At 38.2% G+C, this 21421-nt stretch overlaps 4 protein-coding genes across 4 annotated transcripts; 2 read left to right on the forward strand and 2 right to left on the reverse strand.

Annotated features, from left to right (window-relative positions):
- Window positions 1–3688: 3688 nt before the first annotated feature.
- On the reverse strand, window positions 3689–8888 carry LOC126615869 (dihydrolipoyllysine-residue succinyltransferase component of 2-oxoglutarate dehydrogenase complex 2, mitochondrial). Its single transcript, XM_050283795.1, has 14 exons — window positions 8490–8888; window positions 8302–8349; window positions 8010–8073; window positions 7874–7901; window positions 7436–7506; window positions 6482–6556; window positions 6330–6385; window positions 6163–6207; window positions 5790–6062; window positions 5561–5655; window positions 5225–5315; window positions 5006–5116; window positions 4319–4513; window positions 3689–4193 (listed from the first exon to the last, which is right to left on the reverse strand). Exons 1-14 carry the CDS (start codon window positions 8538–8540, stop codon window positions 4002–4004), a joined length of 1395 nt encoding a protein of 464 aa, XP_050139752.1. The 5' UTR covers window positions 8541–8888; the 3' UTR covers window positions 3689–4001.
- A 1504-nt stretch (window positions 8889–10392) lies between these two features.
- On the reverse strand, window positions 10393–11216 carry LOC126615878 (glycine-rich protein 23-like). Its single transcript, XM_050283805.1, has one exon. It carries the CDS (start codon window positions 11132–11134, stop codon window positions 10616–10618), a length of 519 nt encoding a protein of 172 aa, XP_050139762.1. The 5' UTR covers window positions 11135–11216; the 3' UTR covers window positions 10393–10615.
- A 4994-nt stretch (window positions 11217–16210) lies between these two features.
- Window positions 16211–19196, forward strand: LOC126615875 (uncharacterized). Its single transcript, XM_050283801.1, has 9 exons — window positions 16211–16399; window positions 16496–16605; window positions 16808–16926; window positions 17024–17121; window positions 17314–17401; window positions 17495–17635; window positions 17784–17892; window positions 18136–18263; window positions 18777–19196. The coding sequence occupies exons 1-9, from the start codon at window positions 16338–16340 to the stop codon at window positions 18819–18821; spliced, it is 900 nt and encodes a 299-aa protein (XP_050139758.1). The 5' UTR covers window positions 16211–16337; the 3' UTR covers window positions 18822–19196.
- Window positions 19197–20527: 1331 nt separating this feature from the next.
- Window positions 20528–21328, forward strand: LOC126615879 (uncharacterized). Its single transcript, XM_050283806.1, has 2 exons — window positions 20528–20907; window positions 21005–21328. The coding sequence occupies exons 1-2, from the start codon at window positions 20552–20554 to the stop codon at window positions 21126–21128; spliced, it is 480 nt and encodes a 159-aa protein (XP_050139763.1). The 5' UTR covers window positions 20528–20551; the 3' UTR covers window positions 21129–21328.
- Window positions 21329–21421: the final 93 nt, after the last annotated feature.

The following is a 21421-nucleotide window of genomic DNA, read 5'->3' on the forward strand; positions in this document are numbered from 1 at the left end:
AGCAATTCCACCAAAGAAAAGATGAAAAAGAGAGCAAAGCTACTAATTGCACTTGATCTTGTCTAGTCAATAGCATGCAGCATCAAACACACAAAAGTTGGAAATATTTTTAGATAAAGCATATACGAATGTGTGACATCGAAACAAGGATTCGTTACTTTGACAAATTAGTAACACGCGAGACACCTCATTCGGCAACTCTCTTCGCCTGAAGACTTGGGGGACTCCCACCATATGCTACTGCACCTTGATACTCGGCAGTCTCACAACCACTCAGTGACTTGGATTTTTCAAGTCTCCAACCGAGAAGTTTTCCTCACTCGGGAAATTAAGGGAACACTACCTCAAACTACATGCTTCACTCACAAAGCTTCAACAATACAGGTTTCAACAAAAGCAAAAATTCAAAGAACTTTATGAAGAAGGCTTTGGTGTATTTAACACAATATGTTGAAATGAAGCAAAGCTTATTTATTAATATTTTCGATAAGCCACAAATATGTACATATACATGAGTCAAAATAAACAAACAAAAGGGAGCCTTCACAAAGGTTGCTTAGGGGAAGTCTCAGCAGTCGGTAGAGCCCCAGAAAGAGAAAGCACCGGAGGGTGGTTATCCGGAGCCTCAGTACTTGACAAAACCCCAGAAGGAGGAGGCATTGGAGGTTCATCATTTGAAGCTTCATTACCAGGTACAACCCTAGAGGACGAAGGCAATAAATGCCTTTGGAACAAACCCACAAACCGCTGATGATCAAGTAAAACCTTACCATCAGATTCCTTCATCTGGTCAAGCTTCCTCTTCATGTTTGTAGCATAGTCATGGGCGAGCCGGTGCAACTGCTTATTCTCATGCTTGAGCCCTCTAATCTCCTGTTTGAGACTCATCACTTCAGCAGCCAATGATTCAACTTGGCGGGTTCTAGCAAATAGGCGTTGGGCCATATTAGACACAGAACCTGCACATTGAACACTAAGAGCCAGAGAGTCCTTAACAGCCAACTCATCAGACCGTTTGGAAAGTAGTCTGTTATCTTTGGGAGTGAGAAGGTTCCTGGCCACCACTGTAGCGGTCATATCATTCTTCATCACAGAATCCCCAACGGTAAGAGGACCAGTAGGGGATATGAAAGATGGGCGCCATATGTTGTCTGGAGAAGGCGTGGCTGTCTCTTCTCCAAGGTTCAAGTCAAAACGACGGTCGGAGGGTCCAGACATTTTCAAATGTGTTGAAGAAGGAAGAGGTCAGACAAATCAAGATCTTAGAAGTGCAAGAAATGAGCTTCTACTGGTAGAGATTCAAGTGTGCTGTGGAACTTAATGCCAGCCTCTATAAAAATCTGCACTCGACGGAGCTTCAGAAATCGAAGAGGCGTTTGCTTTCTCAAAAGCTGGGCTGCTCAGATACCACGAGGGCCGATCTCAGAAATCGAAGAGGCGTTTGCTTTCTCAAAAGCTGGGCTGCTCAGAGACCACGAGGGCCGATCTCAGAAATCGAAGAAGTACCTGCTTTTTCAGCCTCGTCAGCACCTGTCACATGCACACTCAGCTTTGCGGAAATTACGGGCAATCTGTCGAAGATTTCTGGTGAAGTAGAAAGCACGTGAATCTTACTGTTCAATCACCGCTCTCCATATGCACCATCAACTCCTCGGGTACCACATATAACTTTGTCAAAGATCTCTGACAAAGTTTAGGCACGAGAATTTCGAAGTTCCAGCTACCCTACTATTACCCATAAGGGTAAAGGAACAGCACCACTGCTTGACAACTGGAAAGTCCCTATGTGTGTCGACCTCCGTGTTTTGCGGCAAGACAGGTTGGCAAGAACGTCCAACCTTTACTCACATTCGAGAAAAGACTCCCAACATAATTACTTTCTCAAAAACCGGAGTAGCACCGCTTTCCGAATCTCGAGAGTCAGATCCTCGACGGGATTGCTTGTTCGAAAACCGAAGAGGCACAACTCTCAGAACTTCGAGAGCCAAATTTCCTTAAATAAAGCTTGTCTGTAATCTTCACACGTAATATCAGCTTTCCAGATACCACATACCACTTTTTCAAAGTGCTCTGACAAAATTAAAACACGTGAAGCTGGCAGCTCCCACTACATTACTGTGACCAAGAAGGGTAAAGGAATGTATCCCATATCATGCTTTCTCCCTGTCTTTGTCTTTGTCCTTGTCCACACCTGCAGGACAAGGAGAAAGAGAGCAGTCAGTCGGAACCTGAAATCAAACCTCCAATTTGGAACTGACTGCCTGGAGCCTTTGCCTGGTTGCTTACTTAGCATTGCTCTCGAGTACTCATCCTCAACTGCTGTCAAGGTCACGAATTCCACCGGCAAATACCTCATGACAGTTGATCAGATATTGGCTCTTTACACTGAAGCTGCCAAGCGTGGATGAGTCACTATGAAGGAATGTTCTGAAGGACCATTTAAATGCAAAGGTTGCACACCACTTCTGCCATGCAAAAGATTGAAGCAGAAGGTTCAACGGTGAGCTGAAACAGATCACTACAGCACGACACCTTTCCATACCACATTCATTATTCCGTCAACAGCAAAAGTATCCCATATCATCAAGGTCGAACGTACTCTAGATTTGATGGACTTGTTTTGACCCTCAAATTTTTGAGTCGGCCTTATACTCTGAATGGCACCAGAAAACCCTCCAGCACAGTTCAAGAATAAGCCTGTGGAAAGTTACTTCTTCAAAAGCAAAAGTATCTCATATCATCTCTTATCCATTTGCTTCTCCTTATCCTGGCAGTTGAATGAGAGACAAGGAGAAGGAGAACAATCAACCGGAAGCCGAAGTCAAACCTCTGATCCTGGGTTGCTTACTTGGAAGTTTGACTGCTTACCTTGTCTGTCACCTCTTTCGGCAGATCTCCTAGCTCGGCGACTTGGGGGACTCCTACTATAGGGTTTGTATCGCACTTGACCAAGCCCGAAACTACAAGTAAGCTTCAAAGTGAAATTGATACATTACCTTGTGCATCTTCATCAGCTAAATACACCATTCCCGGATGGAGGAAAGGTACTTCTAGAGAAGGGCAGATGAAAATCAGACCACACTTCGGTACTTAGAAGTTTCGTGATTACTCAAGGGATTGGATCTTGCAATTCCCCAACCGAGGAGTTTCCCTCACTCAGGAACTTAGGGGAGCACTGTTTGTACCAATACTTGACCAATCCCGAAACTACCGAGCACCGGCCAACGCTATACTGTCAAGGACCCAGAAGAGTTCCCCTCCGACCAGGAGGCCAATCACTACTCGACACGTGTCAAGATTAGAAGCCAATCAGAGCGCAGCACGTGTCGACATCAAGAACCAATCATAACATGACACATGTCAATGTGACAAAGCTACAAGTTTTTCTATAAATAGGGGTCATTCCCCCACAATATTGCCTAATGCCATTTGTGTTAAATCATTCACAAGAACTCACTAAATTGAGAGCTTGATCCTTTGTACTTGTGTAAGCCCTTCACTACTAATAAGAACTCCTATACTCCGTGGACGTAGCCAATCTGGGTGAACCACGTACATCCTGTGTTTGTTTCTCTGTCTCTATTCATTTACGTACTTATCCTCACTAGTGACCGAAGCAACCAAGCGAAGGTCATAAAACCTGACACTTTCTGTTGTACCAAAGTCCTCGCTGATTTTGTGCATCAACAGGATATAATGTCTTTCGACATGAGATAAATTCTACACAAGGATTTGAAGAAGTTCTAAATACATGTTCCTTGGAAATAATTCCTACGATATAAGATTCACAGTAGCTCAAAACATCTAGAAAACGGGGTCGATCAACTATTAGAATTAGAAAACACAGCCTGACAAGCCTCAATTGAACAACTCACCTAGGATCTCAGTTAACAGATCAAAATCCTACCAAAAATGGTGCCTTCCGTATTTATGTTTCCTGTAGTATATCAGATTTTTTCAAAAACCCGAATCAAATCACGTACCACTGCTGATGGGGGGCTTCATACGTCGAGGAGAAGCCTCTGAGGGTCCTCCACAACATCTTTAATACGACGCAAGAAGTAAACTGCCTCTCTTCCATCAATGAGCCTATGGTCATAGGTAAGAGCAACATACATCATCGGCCGCAGGACAATGTTGCCTCCGACAACCATTGGACGGTTAACTATTGAGTGCATACCCAAGATTGCCGACTGCCAAAAAAATCGCTTGTGTGAGATTACGTTTCCAACGTTGGTGTCTACCCAGAATAAGAAGTTCCAGTTGTTCAAACAAGATAATAAAAGTCCAAGTTCATCGTGTCAGAGAAGCACCAAACCTGAGGGGGATTGATGATGGGGGTACTTAGAAGGCTTCCATAAACTCCACCATTAGATAATGTAAATGTACCTCCAGCCATCTCGTCGATTGATATAGATCCATCGTTTGCTTTCTTTGCGAGGGTGTTGATCTCCTTCTCTATCTCAGCAAAATTCATTTTATCAGCATTGCGGATAACTGGCACAACAAGGCCCTGCAAGAAAATAAATTGAAAAACTTATAAAGAAGCAATTAAAATGCATTCTTATTTTACAGGTACGATCAGCTACTATGCTTCTACTCATTCCAGAACATAATAACCATGAAAAACATGTATATTTACACAAAGGTTACAACTTCTGAGGTATTAAAACAAAATAGTTTGTCAACAATCATATGTCACACTGCATACTAAATTATACGGTCAAACAGATGAAACGACAAGAATACCGTCACAAACCCTGAGCTTATGTGACAGTTTGTAGAAGGAATACCACATTTTCACTCTTAAAAATCTAAAAAATAGATTTCTGGATGGGATCTTACGGATTTAGAAGACTGTTAAACCGACCGAACTTGCAAATGCAAATGCCGAAATCAAAGAGGGGTAAAATTTTTAGTTTCACATAAAAGTTGCTATTTTGACATCTATGTTTGCAAATTGTCAAGATGGAAGGTATATAAATCAAAAGAATTATGGCCAAACCTTTGGAGTGCCAACGGCTATACTTATATCTATGTAATCTCTGTATATGATATCGTCCCCATCAACGACTGCATTAATAGTAGGCTGGTTTTGGAGACCACTGACGGCAGCCTGTTAATAGAAAACAAATACAGATAAGAGTACAGAATATAGATATGCACGCAACATATTATTCTGTCTTTCATATTAGCAATTCTACACGTATTATGTATGGCGTACTTTGATAAATCCAGACATAAGCCCCAACTTGACTCCGTGCTTCTCAACAAATGCATCCTTGTACTCAGAACGAAGCTTCATCAAATTGGTCCTACCACAAGCAGCAAACCAGTGAGGGAAGAAAAGAAGACGCATATATACAATCCCTGATAAAACTGGAAAGGCACAGATTGAGTTCCGCTAACCAGCCACACCAAAGAAAATACATGCAATAGCATCAAAAGAAAACTACAGTCAATTTATTCAAGATGGAGCATGCCAAAAGTTGGTGAATTAATCCAAGAGCTGGAAGAAAAAAACATGATGAATGCTGAAGAATACTTTTTTTGAACTCACATATCAACTTCATTGAATGTCGTCAGCATTGCAAATGTGTTCTGTGAGTCCTTCAATCTTATACTAACCCGCCTCCGAAGCCTTGTCATTGGAATCTTCAATCATGCGGTTTTAAATGATTACAAGCAGAACATCAAAATAGCCTCATAAAATCTTGCAGAGGATTTTCATTTTATATTTTAAAATATGCTAAAAATGAACATAATATAAGAAACCATAGAAGACTTACTCGTCTTTCCCTTTCCTTAGAGTAAAGCTGAGGTTCTCTGGCAGAGGGTTTAGGAGGTGGTGAAGAGGGAGTTTTACGCTTTTCAGTAACAGGTGTAGTTTCAACTTTAGGTTTTTTCTTCTTGACAATCTTTTCAACAGGGGGAGATGGTTGAGCAAGAGCTTTCTCCGATGTCTTCAGTGACGGACTGACATGGGCTACACCTTCACCGGACTTTGAGATAACAGCAATCTTGGTGCCTGGTTCGACAGTATCCCCTTCATTGGCCACAAACTGCCAACAATTAAAGTAAACACACAGGATGAACTAAAACATCAGCAACCAATGCACTCATATGAAAGAGCACCAAAGTTAATGGGACTAAAATCTATACCTTTTGGATCACACCGGATTCAGGACTAGCAACATCAATCGTCACCTGATGAAAAATAATCACAGAATTAAAATCCTACTCATGGTTCCTGTCACTTAGGGGTTACCAATCCCTTTTACAACTGTGGAAAACTATATTAACATTCAAATAGGACTTTATTATAGAACCTTATCTGTTTCAACTTGAGCAATTGGTTCGTCAACTGCAACCCTATCACCAGGCTCTGCCTCCAAAAAGGGCATAATCAGTCATAGAATCAGACCCAAGAACATTCAGCGTTATGTATATTTGACAGAATATAAGAAGTGGCTGAGCATACTCTTCAAGAATTTCGCCAAAGTGCCATCAGTGATAGATTCACCCATAAAAGGGACGACGGCATCAACCATATCCCCTGCATCATATGGAAGCCAAAAGTTAAACCTCAACCAAGAGAGAGAGAGAGAGAGAGAGACGAGATACCAAAGACATTAATTTCCTCACAGGAACTAAAATACTTTGAGAGTGTCATAAATTGTGCAAAGTTTGAAGAGTACCATTTTTAAATAACTTACTCCAGGATGTTCGTTCGTTCATTCCTACTTTCACATTATGAAACTTAAAAATGAAACCACTCCTAAGTTCTAGCGAATCGGTGAAAAACTAGTACTACATTTTCTTTTCTTGTTTAATCCACCTACATTTAGTTATTTTCCTCCTACAGGTATTGTCCCTTATTGATCCAGTTTCGGAGAGCACTTATAGGGTTGAACTCGTAAGAGGACCCAAATTCTCTCTCTCTCCCAAGCTCGTCAAAGCTCTAATTGTTTGTGAATATCAGTCCGTCCATGCGCATGTTTGAGAGAGATTAAATATTTGAAGTGATTCTTTTTCCTGTTTCTAAGTGAACATATGAACAGGACAATATATTAACGACTGTTCTCCATACTAGATTGACCATTGACATTTCTCCTTATTTAAGTCACTGCATATTAGATGCATAAAATTAACAGAGAACAGAACATATACAATACAACTGTAGTGTTGCCAATTTAGATTCACAACGGTGTCTGTTATAATGAAACTAAATTGTTCACTGACTCCCCATTCAAATAAATCTGACGACAATATTTATATAAAAAAATATTAAAAGGAAAACTAATTGGCAATGACAAGTACTATAGTCCTACTACTTTAAACATAAAGCAAGCATGTATCCTTGAACAATAAACAGCATGCAGACAATTATAAATTCGAGTGTGTTAAATTGATGGAAGAAAAGTAGATAACCGACCAATCTCTGAAGAAAAGGGCCTGCTCCACATTTGCCTGATAGGCTCTGGCAGAATATAGCCACCAACATTCCTGAGAAACAAATGCACCATAAACTTCAAACGGTTATGTTGTCACTCAGTCGAGCAAAGCATCAGAAAACCAGGATTGAGAACAAATGCACCATAAACTTCAAACAGATGCAGCGTGAGAAAGAGAGGTTTTCACCCTAAGAGCCTTGCTTGCTTCATACATTATCAATCATTTACGCATACGGATACATAATTACATTGTCTACATAAGTAGTGTACACAATCCGACTGGAAAGCAGAACAAATCTCTTTTGTGAATGCAGAACACAATGTACAATAGGATAACATTACCGTCAATTCACAAGACACCGGCTGGTAATTATCGAGTTAAACAGAATAGACAGAAACAACATAATGCGGTCACTAACCTTGTTGTCCGGCTACAAGGCGAGGAACCTGTGACAAGAAAGCATGTATTACAGCAGGATCAATCACACCGACACATTGATTGAGATATAAAACAAAACCATATGTAAAAGTAATCCATCTTTCAGAAAAACTTACCTGCAAAAATGAGGTGAGAAAGGTTTCGAATACGGTCTAATCCTCCTTTGGGTTGAAGTAAAATCTGTACCCACGTGCATGGAAATCAAAAAATGCAATAAAATACCACATAAAACACATTAAAAGTAAACCCACACTTCTGAATTCGACGTTGATAGAAGCTAGCAAAACCAAATTCAATTTATAGTAAACATAAGCATGCACATCGTGTAACATCACAGAAGAACACAATATATATTTGAAATTTTTTATAGAAAAAAAAGGGGGAAATACAAAGTAGTAGAGAAAGAACCTCCGATTTTGCAACTGGTCGGATTGACAGCAGTGAGTGCCCCAAAATCTGAGACAAACAACAGAAATAAAGCTTTCAGAATAATCTACGAAATATATATATATATATATATATATATATATATATATATATCAAATTCATTTAAAAAAATATATGCAAGAAAAAATATGTAGTATTGGGTTGTTTACCGAAGCAGAGGAGCCCCCAGAAACGACTCTTCGCCTTAGAACGCCAAGCATCGTCGTTGTTTCGATCAGTCTCTCTCTCTCTTTGAGGGTTTAGGGTTTAAGCGAAATTTGTACAAATGGGAGTGAAGATTTCAGAACATAGGGTTTTTTGATACTATTATAAATGTCACTTTCATTCACACGCAGAAAGAGACGCGGCGCCAAGATGTGTAAGCTACACGTCTTGCTCTTTTAGTATATTATTCGGGTTGGTGGTTTGGGCTGGTTCGGTTTTGGGTCAAGAGATTTTTTTAAGTATTAGATATTTAAGCGGTACTTTATATATTATAATATGTAGGGATATTTTTAGCTAAAATGATATTTGAAATTTGCATAACTACTTACTTTGATCCGTGAGATTTGAAATCAATAGATGTGGTCCCAGAGTTTTTCTACTATCAATCATTTTGATCATTATGTGAAAAATTGTTATATAAGAACCAAAATACCCTCAATTTTACAAACAATGATTTGACAAAATTTGAGAGTATTTTTATCATTTTATTCTTATTTAATAGATATTTTTCAATGAATGAACATTATGACTAAATAGAGATTTCCATACAACCCTCCTTATTTATAGTCATCTGATTGAACAAATCAAATTAAAACAACTAAAATGACTAAGTAGAGATATGTGAGACGCTAAAAAAGGTGTATGTTTATCATCTTCGAATCTATAAACAAACAAAAATGCTATTTTTATCATCTAGTTATACCATCATTTGTTCCGTCTCTCTATTAGAGATAGAACCAACATGCGTTGGTGGGTCCGACCTCTATTAGAAAAATAGTATAAATAGATAGTAAAATTACTCATAAACAAATAATGGAAACGAGCGAGAGCATCGATAGCTAAAGATTTTTCAGTGTATCTGAAATATTGCTACTGAGTGTCAAAATTTCACGAAACTCATTAATAAACTATAAAAATGAGACATATTAGTCGTCCACCTGTATTATACCACGAGACAAATCTTTCAAAGTAGACAAATTTCTAATGGATAGCTCCATTACATAAACCACGTTAACTTATCTCATTCTATTATCGAACAATAAGAAGTTATAACTCATAAGTCTACAAAGACAGAGGCGGCGCTGAGGGGGAGTGAAAGGTGCAATCGCACAGGGCCCCTAAATTCGAAGGGCCCCCAAAAATTTTTGGTATCTTATATTTATATGTAATAATGTTATATATTAAAAAAATGCTTTTATTAGCACTTTAAAATCTTATAGTGCACTTTTATAAGTATAAATTTTTCTTTCTTTCTAAATATAAAAATTTGAAATGCACAATGAGATATTAGGAGTGTTAATAACAACACCTTAAAAAATGATTTTCTTTTCAATTTTATTAATTATATAATAATGCTATATATTCAAGTGAAACTCTAAAGTTAAGAGTTTTTGAAGTTTTTTCTTTCTTTATTTGGTTGCTTAAGATTGAACTGTTTTTTATTATTTAGTGAAGATTATGTTTATAACTCTTTTTACTTATTTAATGACACTTGTAAACTTACAATCAATGAGTCTTAAAGGTTGTTTTGATTTAAGTTATTATTTTCTAGTACCAATATATTGTCATACTTAAAAAAATATATATCTTAAAAAGGGGCCCTTTTATAAATTTCGCACAGGGCCCCCGAAATCTCAGAGACGGCCCTGTACAAAGATACTGCTTTTTTCTTTACAACATTCAAAGATATATATTGTTGGATTTTATTAAGAGAAAGAGCTTAGCTTTGGCTAGAGATCATGTGCAGATAAAAGTTTCTTATAATAACACTGTAACACATGCATGGATACATTAGCACAATTGGGTAATTAACAATCATACGAAGATCAGCTTTGTGCCTTCAACAAATTAGGGTTCGAACATGGTCATCACGATTAAAATACTTGGTTGCTAAAGCAACGATGGTACACATTACAGTTGACACAAAACAACAAGACTGTCCTTAACATACTCATAGAGCTAGAGAGAGTTCAATAGTACGTACTAAATTACTAATTCAAATAAGATATATAATTTGATTTGGAAGTGCATGGAGAAATGAATCGTAGAGTATTCATGCACACGTACGTCTTCAAGGCAATCCACCCCCAAGCCCACCGCCAGCACCAGCTCCTCCACCGAAACCTCCCCCAGCTCCTCCTCCAAGTCCTCCTCCACCACCACCACCGAATCCTCCTCCGCCACCTCCTCCAGCTCCACCCCCAAGACCACCACCGGCTCCAAACCCACCACCGGCTCCCCCACCAAAACCTGATCCACCACCTACTCCTCCACCGCCGCCACCGCCTAATCCTCCACCGCCACCGCCACCAAGTCCACCACCTCCGCCAAGTCCGCCACCAGCTCCAGCTCCAGCACCACCACCGAATCCAGCACCAGCACCAGCACCGCCTCCTAAACCTCCTCCACCTCCAAGACCACCACCACCTCCACCGCCTAGTCCACCACCACCACGGTGAAACAAGTTTTTCTGATCCTCAAGGGAACCCTTTTCACTGCCGAGCTTTCTTGCACCAGTAGAGAAAACGAAAGCACCGATAAGCACAAGAAGAAGAAACTTAGAAGAAGAAGTCATCTTATAATTAGCCATAGTTCGGATATAGTTGCTAATTAAGTGACCTTTGGTTGTGAACCAGGGGATTGAGGGAGAAGATTATATATAGACATGGATATGAAGGGTAAGATGGCCAGAGTGGAGATAGTAGTAGGGTTTGGTCTTAAATTTTGGACCATCTTCTCATCTACAAAACCGTGTCGGGACAGTTAATGCATGCAAACCCCAACTGTACGTCTTTGAAAAAGAAAACCCTCTGCCTTTACTCGATGCAACATGCATGCCCCACTCGATGTTGAGATAAATTTTTATGTGTACCATGTGATCATATAGGGTTGATATGTCAAACTTTTATGCATATTTTAACGTCTTTTTATTTATAATATGGAACGTGCTATACCATATTCTGTTCCATATACACTGAAATTTTCTTCAACCGTGACTACTCTTGTTGGATCTTCACTTTGCTTGCTAGCTCTTGCTACTTCCATTCCATTCCAGCGCAATTCGAGTGGACTTTTTGCAATTTGCATGAGATACCCTCCTCTCTCTCTCTCTTTCTCATGGGTTTCTGGTGACTACATGTGCCTCGTTTCATGTTTTCAGCAGGAATCTGGTGCACTACATAATACATCGTTCCCCGAACTGTTTTGTCTCGATCGATGTATAACTCTATCTCCAATGTACCGGAGATATAGGATTCAAAACTCATTTTTAAGTTTTCTGATTTGGTTTTAATTCATCAGTTCAGGGTGGAGCTCATGCCAACAACGAAAAATGTTATTTAACAAGAAAAATAACATTTGAGTTTTGAGTCGAATCATCTTCAATGCATGTATCAAAATTGCCGAAACTCAAATTTGGTTTTTGACTCCAATGTTTTCTCCTCCAAAACAAAGATTCAAATCTTAAAACGCAGAATATAAGAATATAGGTAAGTCTTTGCGTTGAATAAGAAAACCAAAAAACTCAAAACCACTTTTTGTTTTTTTTGTACTCAAATATAAGAGCATAGATATAAAATTTAAGTTTTTTCATTCAAGATGCTCTAATATGAGGACTTAACTAAGAATATGTATTGGGTGGATAGAACTAACCAACTTTTATTCTCATCAAAAGATTCTAATCCAACTTTTCTGCTATATATTTTTGGAGTAATGCTAGCGAGACGATTTATTTAAACCATATTTTGTAAATCATCTGCCGTCGTTGTTTCTATGATTGGATTATTACTTACTTGATGATTAACATACTTATTTTCTATTAGTGACACATCATATAGTTTGCAAAGTTGGTTTAAAAAACTAGTGTACCTAACATTACTTTTTTTTTTTTTACATTGTATAACACGTTAGAATATCGTCGTTCATAATTTTAATTTGTCATTCTACACGCTAAAAATTATTTTATTATCTTAAAGTATGCACGAGTTTTTGTTTTTGAAAAAAGAGTGAACAGATGAATGTCTAATGACAAATTAGAAGTGCTCACATTGTTCTTTATTTGTTTAACTCAAATTTTTTTATCTTTACCTTTTTGTCTATGAAGGTTGCCTTGCTGCTCTTGCAGATCTATATGGATTAAAGATCAAGGGACCACAAGAAATTAATGTTAACCATGCTTTCAACAATAAAGCAAAAGTATAATAAATTAAGGCGGTACAAAGAGAATATATATATGATAAATACAAGTTAAAGTAATGTTCAAAGTTTTCTTTAAAAAATAAAAAAAAAGAGAATAGTGTTATTTACATGTCTATTTTTACTTTCCACACATTCTTATTAATTTTTTGTCAATGATATTCTTCAATTCATTTGATTCAATTGCCAGAAATAAAAAATTGTGTATATGAAATAAAAATGAGTATATGGATAACACTATCAAAAAAAAAAATGTAGTGTTCACATAGTTCATATCTTACCTTCGGTTTACATGTCAGAAAATAGAGAACAGTATAATGATAAATTACTGGGTAAACATCTCAATCCAATTAATTCGCCTACAAATGTTTGTTCAAATTAGGCTTTATGCATGCATGCTCGGACGTCCTAAAAAACTCTGATTTTCGAGTCCAAGTAATGCTTGAAAGACCAAAGATGGAGATGGAGGTGCATTAATAGGAAGTTTTTGAGCGTGGGTCTTTTTTATATGGAAAGTTTTAGCGTAACCGGTTGTACAAATATACATCGATCTTTCTTATCATATGATAAGAGAGATAGACAAATGATTGTATATATTGAGAATGAATCACACATTAAGAAAAGAGATCGTGTACGAGCTGACAAGTAAGTTGAACTATTCTATATATTGTCAATTAGTTTTATAGTGAAATCTTATTATTTTTTTATTATATCCTATATGAGGGAATATATTAAGAAATAAATATGTCACACATGACTGTATTCAACCAGCAATGTTGTTGCCTATTTTCTCCTTTGGCCAATTTGGCTCTGATTATAATTATATGAAAGAGTTTAATTCGATATAAAAAAAATGCTCTGGAAATATGTAGCAAGTGGCTCGATAGGCTTGATAATTGAGAAAGTTAATTCGTTGTTGGGTTTGATTAATGAAGCGACGTGGTGGTTGGGTTGGCTCATTTGACCAACACGGATATGAGCTCTACCGACTGAAACTAACCAAACAGCGAGTTGAGCTGAATTTTTCTGTATGGGTAAATAAGTTTAGTTGAATTATGGTAAATGGTAGCTGAACATTGAATGCACAGTTTGACCGGAGGCCCTGGTAGTGATTGTGTTAAGCAGAGCAGAGAGAGAAAAAGAAGACGATGTTAGTGAATGGATACAATGAGACGTCATTTGTTAAAGAGGATTGGCTTCGAAATGCCTTCAAAATACTGAATAATTTTATTGTTACATTGATATAACAGGCTAAGGCTAGAACCAAATTCTCATTTAGTTACCAGCTGATGATCATCCAATCTGATGACACTTGGCACTTTAATGACCATTGATCTATACTCTTAACATCCCCCTCAAGCTCAGGAGTAGAGAAGCCAAGCCTGAGCTTTCTCCTTTGTGTTTGAAACATAGGAACACGTAAACCCTTTGTCAATATATCTGCAAACTGTTCATTTGAAGAAACAAATATTGAACACAAGGATGTGTTTTAGACACTCCTTCTCTCAGAAAATGGACATTATTCTCCAAATGCTTGGTATGATTTGGATACCAGAAAAGCACTCGACTGATAGCATCTGGCATTGCATGTGATGATTATGTCATCAACATATAAACTATCAAGGAACTGGACTCTACATATGTGATTTAGTTTTGAAACCCAAATCAAGAAAAAATTTGGTGAACTATTCGTTTCGATCTGTTGGAGCTTGTGAAAAGCTACATTAACATTTTCTAATAGGGATTCATTATAGAACCTTAGCTGCTTCAGCTTGAGCAATCGGTGCGTCAACTTGAACCTTAGGTCTTAGGAAGCGCTTTTAATTTGACTGAAAGTGTTTTGGATGAAATTATTTTTGAAACCAATGCTAGTTCATCCTTAGAGATGGCAACGGTATGGCTTGGGAAGAAAATGTTATATTCATTCCAAAAAGCACAAAAATTAACCATATCCATAACCACAAGCTAACCATTGTGGATTATTCATAATCATACCCACCGGGTAATGGATTTTCTATCGGTTAATTGTTATATCCATCTTCATCAATGCAAAAAAAATATTTGTTCAACTGACACATTATAATTTAATAGATACTAATTTTGTCACTAAATATCCACATCCAAATCATCATAAACATAACAATACTTTTTAGAGGTGTTCATTATAAGCCAAATATGATAGCAAATTAAGGCAAATGAAAAAACGTAAAGAGATGACAAAAGCAAATACAACAGCCAGTATGTAGCAAAAAAAAAATCCGAAATATCCTATGGTTGACACGTGAACTTTTTCACGAAGAAGACAAGAATGCCCTTATTAAATTGGGGGCCCACAGAGATTTCCGCGCGCAGTCCAACATCCCTAGAGGCTAGAGCAGTTGACTATAATATCATCAATCTCCCCTGCCCATGGCAACAAGAAAATTCAAAGGCATTTATCTTTAATACTCTCCTAATTGAAGATCAACTCAATCAAGCAATGAATCATGATCATATTCAATCAAGGATACTTCCAAGATGATCCCAAGATATTATTTAATAAATAATATCTTTGTGATTAGTTATTCCTCATCCATTCTACAGATGACTTACCTTGGCCAATTGAATGGGGCCACATGTCATGGCAAAACCCTACACATGTGGCCGGCCCTAGCTCTATAAATACCCCATCAACACCAATTTTTGGTAAGCATTTGCTATGCACTTAAGCCCTAAACTCTCTCTCTTTTCAAAGAAACCGACTTAGGCATCATAGATCCATTGGCCAACACCCCCCTCTCTTGGGTGCGTGAAGCTTTGGCCTTGATCAATGGTGTTTATTTGTTTTTTTGGGTACAATTTCGTCATAACTAAAGAAAACAAAATTTAACTACCACAACCACTACGGAGAAAGACCAAATTATCAAATAATTTCTAGACTTGTGAACATATATATATATATATTATTTGAGGTGGATTTAAGGACGGATACGGATTGGGAACCCTTATAACTAAATTCAAAACACAACCAAATAAATTAACAGTTTTTCCCATATCTGAAAAATATTCAAAATTTTATCCCCGAATCCGTGCCATTCATGCAATTATCCACAGTTATCAGATGTAACGGATTGAATTTTCATCCCTAGAATCATTCTCGAGCACTTAAAGTATTTCTTGCAATAAGCACATAACTAATGTTTTTTTCCAAATGCACTTCAATTACTTTTGGAACCCATAATTATTCTACTAAAAATATTTTATTTATTTTAAAAGCACTTCCAAACAAATCAGTCGTAGAATCAGACAAATGAACGATTTAACTTTATGAATATTTGACAGATCATCCAAATTGGCTGAGAATACTCATCAAGAAATCCGCCTAAGCGCCACCACTCTGCTCTGCTGAGCCCAATTCAAAACCCACATGTTTCTGAAATTCCCTTAAGCCCAACAGCCCAAATACTAAACCCCATTTCCCCATTCATCCCCGTCCAATCCAATCAATTTCTCTCTGGGTCCGTCTGGGATCTAAAACCCTAACCAGCTGAGCTCCCCCTTTTACCCTTCCTTCCGTAACCCCTGACCTCCTCCTCTGCAACGACCGAAATCGATTGAAGATGCAGCACGACGAGGTTATATGGCAGGTTATCCGCCACAAGCACTGCAGCTACATGTCCAAGTATATGCCTTTTTCTTCCTTTTTCCCCCTTAAATTTTGAACATTTTTGCCTGCGTTTTTTTGAGTATTTCTTAATTATTTGGTTTCTTTTGGCAGAATTGAAACTGGGATTTTCTGTAGAAACCCCTATAACGTTACCGGGATTTGTAACCGGAGCTCCTGCCCTCTAGCTAATAGTCGTTACGCCACCATTCGCGACCATGACGGTACTTTTTGCCTATTTTTTTTAAGGAATTACTTACTTGATCGATATGCCAGTCAATATTTGATTATTTCAGTAATTGGGATTTGATTTCTGATCGTTTTAGCCGATTTTCCAAATTTCTGGTTATGTTGATATCAACAATTCGCTCCTACGCCGGCGGCAATGTATGAATTATTTGTATTTGCTGTGTTTGTTTCCTGCAGGAGTCTTCTATCTTTATATGAAAACTATAGAGAGAGCTCATATGCCGAACAAATTATGGGAAAGAGTTAAGTTGCCGCGGAATTATGAGAAAGCACTTGAAATTATTGACAAGCATCTGGTATTTGAAACCCTTTGGACCCTCTTTTAACTGTTTATTACTTCACTTGTAAGCTTTCACGAAGTCGTTAATCACATTGACTTTTCTCATTTGGCAGATGTATTGGCCTAAGTTTCTCGTGCACAAAACAAAGCAACGGCTAACTAAAATGACTCAGATGCGGATACGCATGAGGAAGCTTGCTTTAAAAACAAGGTTGGTATCTTCTGAATTTGTAACGCTTTTTGTCTGTGCATTGAATGTTCACTCATCTAATAATTATTGTTCTTTAAAAAAGTTGCCTGGAAAGTGGCTTCAGAGAACTGGTTTCATTACCTTCCAAAATGTCCATCTTAAGGAAGCTATGTTGAGCTGTTGTATCATGACAATTTATCGTGTTTTTATCAGGGAGAAAATAATGACAACACCAAGGAAACAGATAAAGAGAGAGGCTAGAAGAGAGGAAAAGGCTGAAAAAGCTGCACTATTGGACCAGGTTATAACTTATGCTGCTGCCACACACTATAAATACACCCGAGCTATTAGTTATGTTCCCTAGTTCTCATAATGATTTGCTATTCTTTTGCAGAGCATTGAGAAAGAACTATTAGAACGCCTTAACAAAAATGTTTATGGAGATATATACAACTATCCCTTTAAACAATACCAAAAAGTTCTTGATGGGGCAGAGGTAGAGACTGAAAGGGAAGAAGAAGAAGAGGAGGAGGAGGTACTATCGTACAATCTGATCATTGCCCTCTTTTTGCATGGTCTAGTGTCTCAGTTATTAGTACTGAAATCCAAAGTATTTAATTTTAGGTCTATTTGAAAGTATATTTTATCATAATGTAAATGCTTTTGTGCTTGGAAATAAGCAGGAACCTGAGATAGAATATGTTGAAGGCTATGATGAACTTGAAGAGGAAGATGATATAGAAGATTTTGCTGGTCTTGCAATGGACAATTCGCATGCAGATGACGATAATGGTACAGTACAACCATATTCTATTATTTTAACAGAATATGAAATGGAAGCATGCATATTGCATAGTCAGTACTAAAATTTCATAAGTCTAGTATTCATACTCTATATTGTACTCAATCGTGAGTCAAAAGAAAAAAGGTTCACCAGGCATTGTTAACTGGTGAAAAAATAATAAAACTACGGGAAAAATTTGCGTTAGTGTTCGTGTCTAGCAAATGGACTCAATAAAGGATTTTATTGTACAGTTGGAAGCGATGAAGAGGCAGTAGTTGCTCGCAAGAGAGGGCGAAAGGAATCTGCCTTTTCTTCTAAAAAGTTTGAGAAAGATGAACCTGCTGTCAAATCGAAGAAAAAGCCGAGGGTGCTTGTTGAGGTAATTCTAGTTACATTGTAAATTCGTCCAGTCTCATTGTTAGTTATGCTCTAATGCAACTTTAATCATATCTCTAAGTATGAAATCAGAAAATGGCGATTATATTTATAATAACTTATGGGCCATGATTTTGAAGAGGTGCAAACTTACTGGAACTCTGTTGTTGGTTTCAGACTTTCAGTATAGTTGTGTCGCTTATCTTGAGTTGAAATTATTGATACATCACTCGAAGTAAAACTAGTAGTGCTGTCACCTAAGACTCACGCAAATCTACATTTCCTATTATGGGGATAGACTAAATGATCACGGGTTGGATTTCGATCTTTTCGTATGTTAAAACTTTGGTATCTCAGTAAATGGTCGGTAGAGCAGTGCCTTTAGTACAAATAATACCCCTTTTTTTGCTATAATGGGAAAATGACTAGAAATAACTTTCTATGTCCCCTATATCCACGTCTGTTGGGATGTGCACAACTCTTTCCCCCAATCTGAATCTGTTACTTATTTTATCAGGTGGAGCATGAAGATACTGGTGCTAGGCAAAAAGCAGTCCAGTGAGAGCTACTTCTTATTTCGTTATTTGATCTGTAAAAGACATGGTTGCAATGCTCTTCTGCTTGTTTGGTTGGTTGTCGGTTCGTCACAAAGCTTCCCGCGCAAAGAAGAAACTTGCTAAAGGAGACCAAGTTTCAAAGATTTTGCTAGCTTGGTATGTTGATTATCGTAGATTGTACTGCTAGCAGATTAATCTATAAATTAAGTCACAGATTGTACTGCTAGCTTTGGTGTCTTGTGTCTTTTCAGTGAGGATCTAGTTAGAGTTGGTAGGCGGCCAAGGGATATTTGTTATTGTTAGTCCTTTGGCCTTCTGGGTTGTAAACGTCTTCTGAAACAAAGAAATACAATTTTGTTCGAAGGATTTTATTTTGTTTATGAATCATTGCCCTCTTTATATTTGGATTGCATTCTTGTGATTTCTTCCGAATATTCTTGTTATTTTTCTTTCACTACGACACTCTAAAAAGTATAACGAGCTTGTACTTAAAGGGTGCGTTTGTTGCACCGGACTATCTCGGACTGGACTAGGTTCAGGGACTAAGCTGGACTGGCTTGGACTAGACTAAGCAGGACTAACTTTGTGAAGCGTTTGGTGCAGTGCCGGACTAAATTATTTTTAAAATTCAGATATTTTTCTTTTGTTCATTTTAATTCTTTCTCCCTTATCTCTACCGTTCCTTTCCCTTCCCAACAAACAAAACTTTCCCAATTTTTCTCCAGTTCTCAGATGAAGAAAATCTGCCTTTACAATTTTGGTCAAATCCCAAAAAAAAAACACCAATCAAGTTCATCTCGCAGTGTGCCGCCTTCTGAGGAAATGCATGACTGAATATGATCTTGGCTTGTGTTTGAATTTGTCGTCCGTCAAAGTGAAAAACTGAAAAATTCTGAGATTGGAAGGAGCGAAGATGGATCCAGTCCGTGTGTTACGAGACGACGAGGAGGTAGGCTCCACTCATCTCTCTACTCTCTTCCGTTCGAATTTTTATTGACTTTTTTTGCTCTGATTACACTTGTTCTTGCAAATTAGCTGCTTTAATTCACTTGTTCTTCCATGGGTGGGGATTGGAGTTGCAGACGGCAAGGGGTGGGTGGAGGAAGACGAGTCGTCGTCAGAGATGGTGCAGTCGTGCAGGACGAGCACGAGGACGCGGCGTGAGAGGGAAGACGAGGAAACGGGACTAGCAATCCCCTCCTTTTCGGGGGCTCTCGCTAAGCCCAGCTAACGAAGGATTTAGTCGGCACGAGTCCGACTTAATCCCACTAAACTCAATCCCGGCTTGCACCAAACAAGGGTTATTAGTCCTAGCTAGTCCAGTCCTAGCTAAGGAGGTCAAACAAACGAGGCCAAAGTGGTTAAGAGTGTCCACGCTTGCACTCGCCCACGGTTTGATGTGTGTCGAATTCCGAAATTGCTTTCAAAACCAACCTCCATCTCCTGCATACAACTTGCTCCTTCTGTTTTGACAAATAATAGGACGATAACACTATTCATAGAAATTAAGGAGGCGGGATTTGAATTTGGGTGCATGCTACTATAGTCAACTTGACAAAACTCAGGTATTCCGTGCTTGTGGCTGGTTTGGTCCCCTTCAAAAGGCATGTAATTATTCAAATTGAACTATATTGTAATTATTTGCTGGGCACTATTGGGCCAGAAGTTTGGGCTAAATTATATGATAGCAAGGCCTTCCCACTGGGATATATAGCCCAGAGCGCCCCTCCTCGAAATGCAGGTGAAGACAGTCAATTCAATTCCCTTTTATTTTTCCCAGCCAATAAACATTATCCAAAACAAAATCTCCCCAATTGGCCTGTTGAAACCACCTTTTCTGCTAACTAGTTGGGATTTCACGATGAGGTGCATCCTGTTTCACCCAGCACTGCTTCCTCTGCACACCCAGCTAAACCAAAGACAGCAGCTGCTGGGTACGCATTCCACTAAACTTGCTGCTGCACCTGCACCACATAGGCAGCAGCACTTGCTCTCGTTAAGAACCAGGGCCATGCAAAACGCTGTTACTTTTCTTGGTGTCAGTCCCTCTGCCAATTCCGGTGGAGACATTTCTGTCCTCCTCCAAACTGGGTACTTGTTTTCTCACCTTCCAAGATAAAATTTCATTTTTCCAACCGTCAAATTCATGTTTTATCTTCTGTGTTTTTTTTTGGGTTTTTTGTTGCAGCGGGGTGCTTCTTTTGGTTTACTTGCTTTCTAACTTCGTTGTGCCGGTTCTCGTTTCGAAATTTTTCGGGTTCGATAAGGTGGGTGAAGAAGATGAAGACGATAACGACCTATTTAACAGGTGAAGACCAGCACAGGCCACAGCGGAAGGAAAATGGTTCCAAGAAAATGTCTGAGATTTTCTTTTATTGTAGTTGTTTTTTATTCACTGTAGAAGTTCGTTTTGGGTTAAAGTTGGGAGGGTACAAATAACAAATATGATTTCTAATGTGCTAACCTATTATTATATAACTTTATGATGAATAATACTTGCAGTTCATTCTCAGTCTTCACTTGCATTTAACGTATTTTCATTGTAAATTTTTTATAATCTGGACCGTTTAATTTTATACAAAAAATCATTCAAATAAAAAATCGT

Source organism: Malus sylvestris, chromosome 3, assembly GCF_916048215.2.
Source record: "Malus sylvestris chromosome 3, drMalSylv7.2, whole genome shotgun sequence".
Taxonomy (NCBI): Eukaryota; Viridiplantae; Streptophyta; class Magnoliopsida; order Rosales; family Rosaceae; genus Malus; species Malus sylvestris.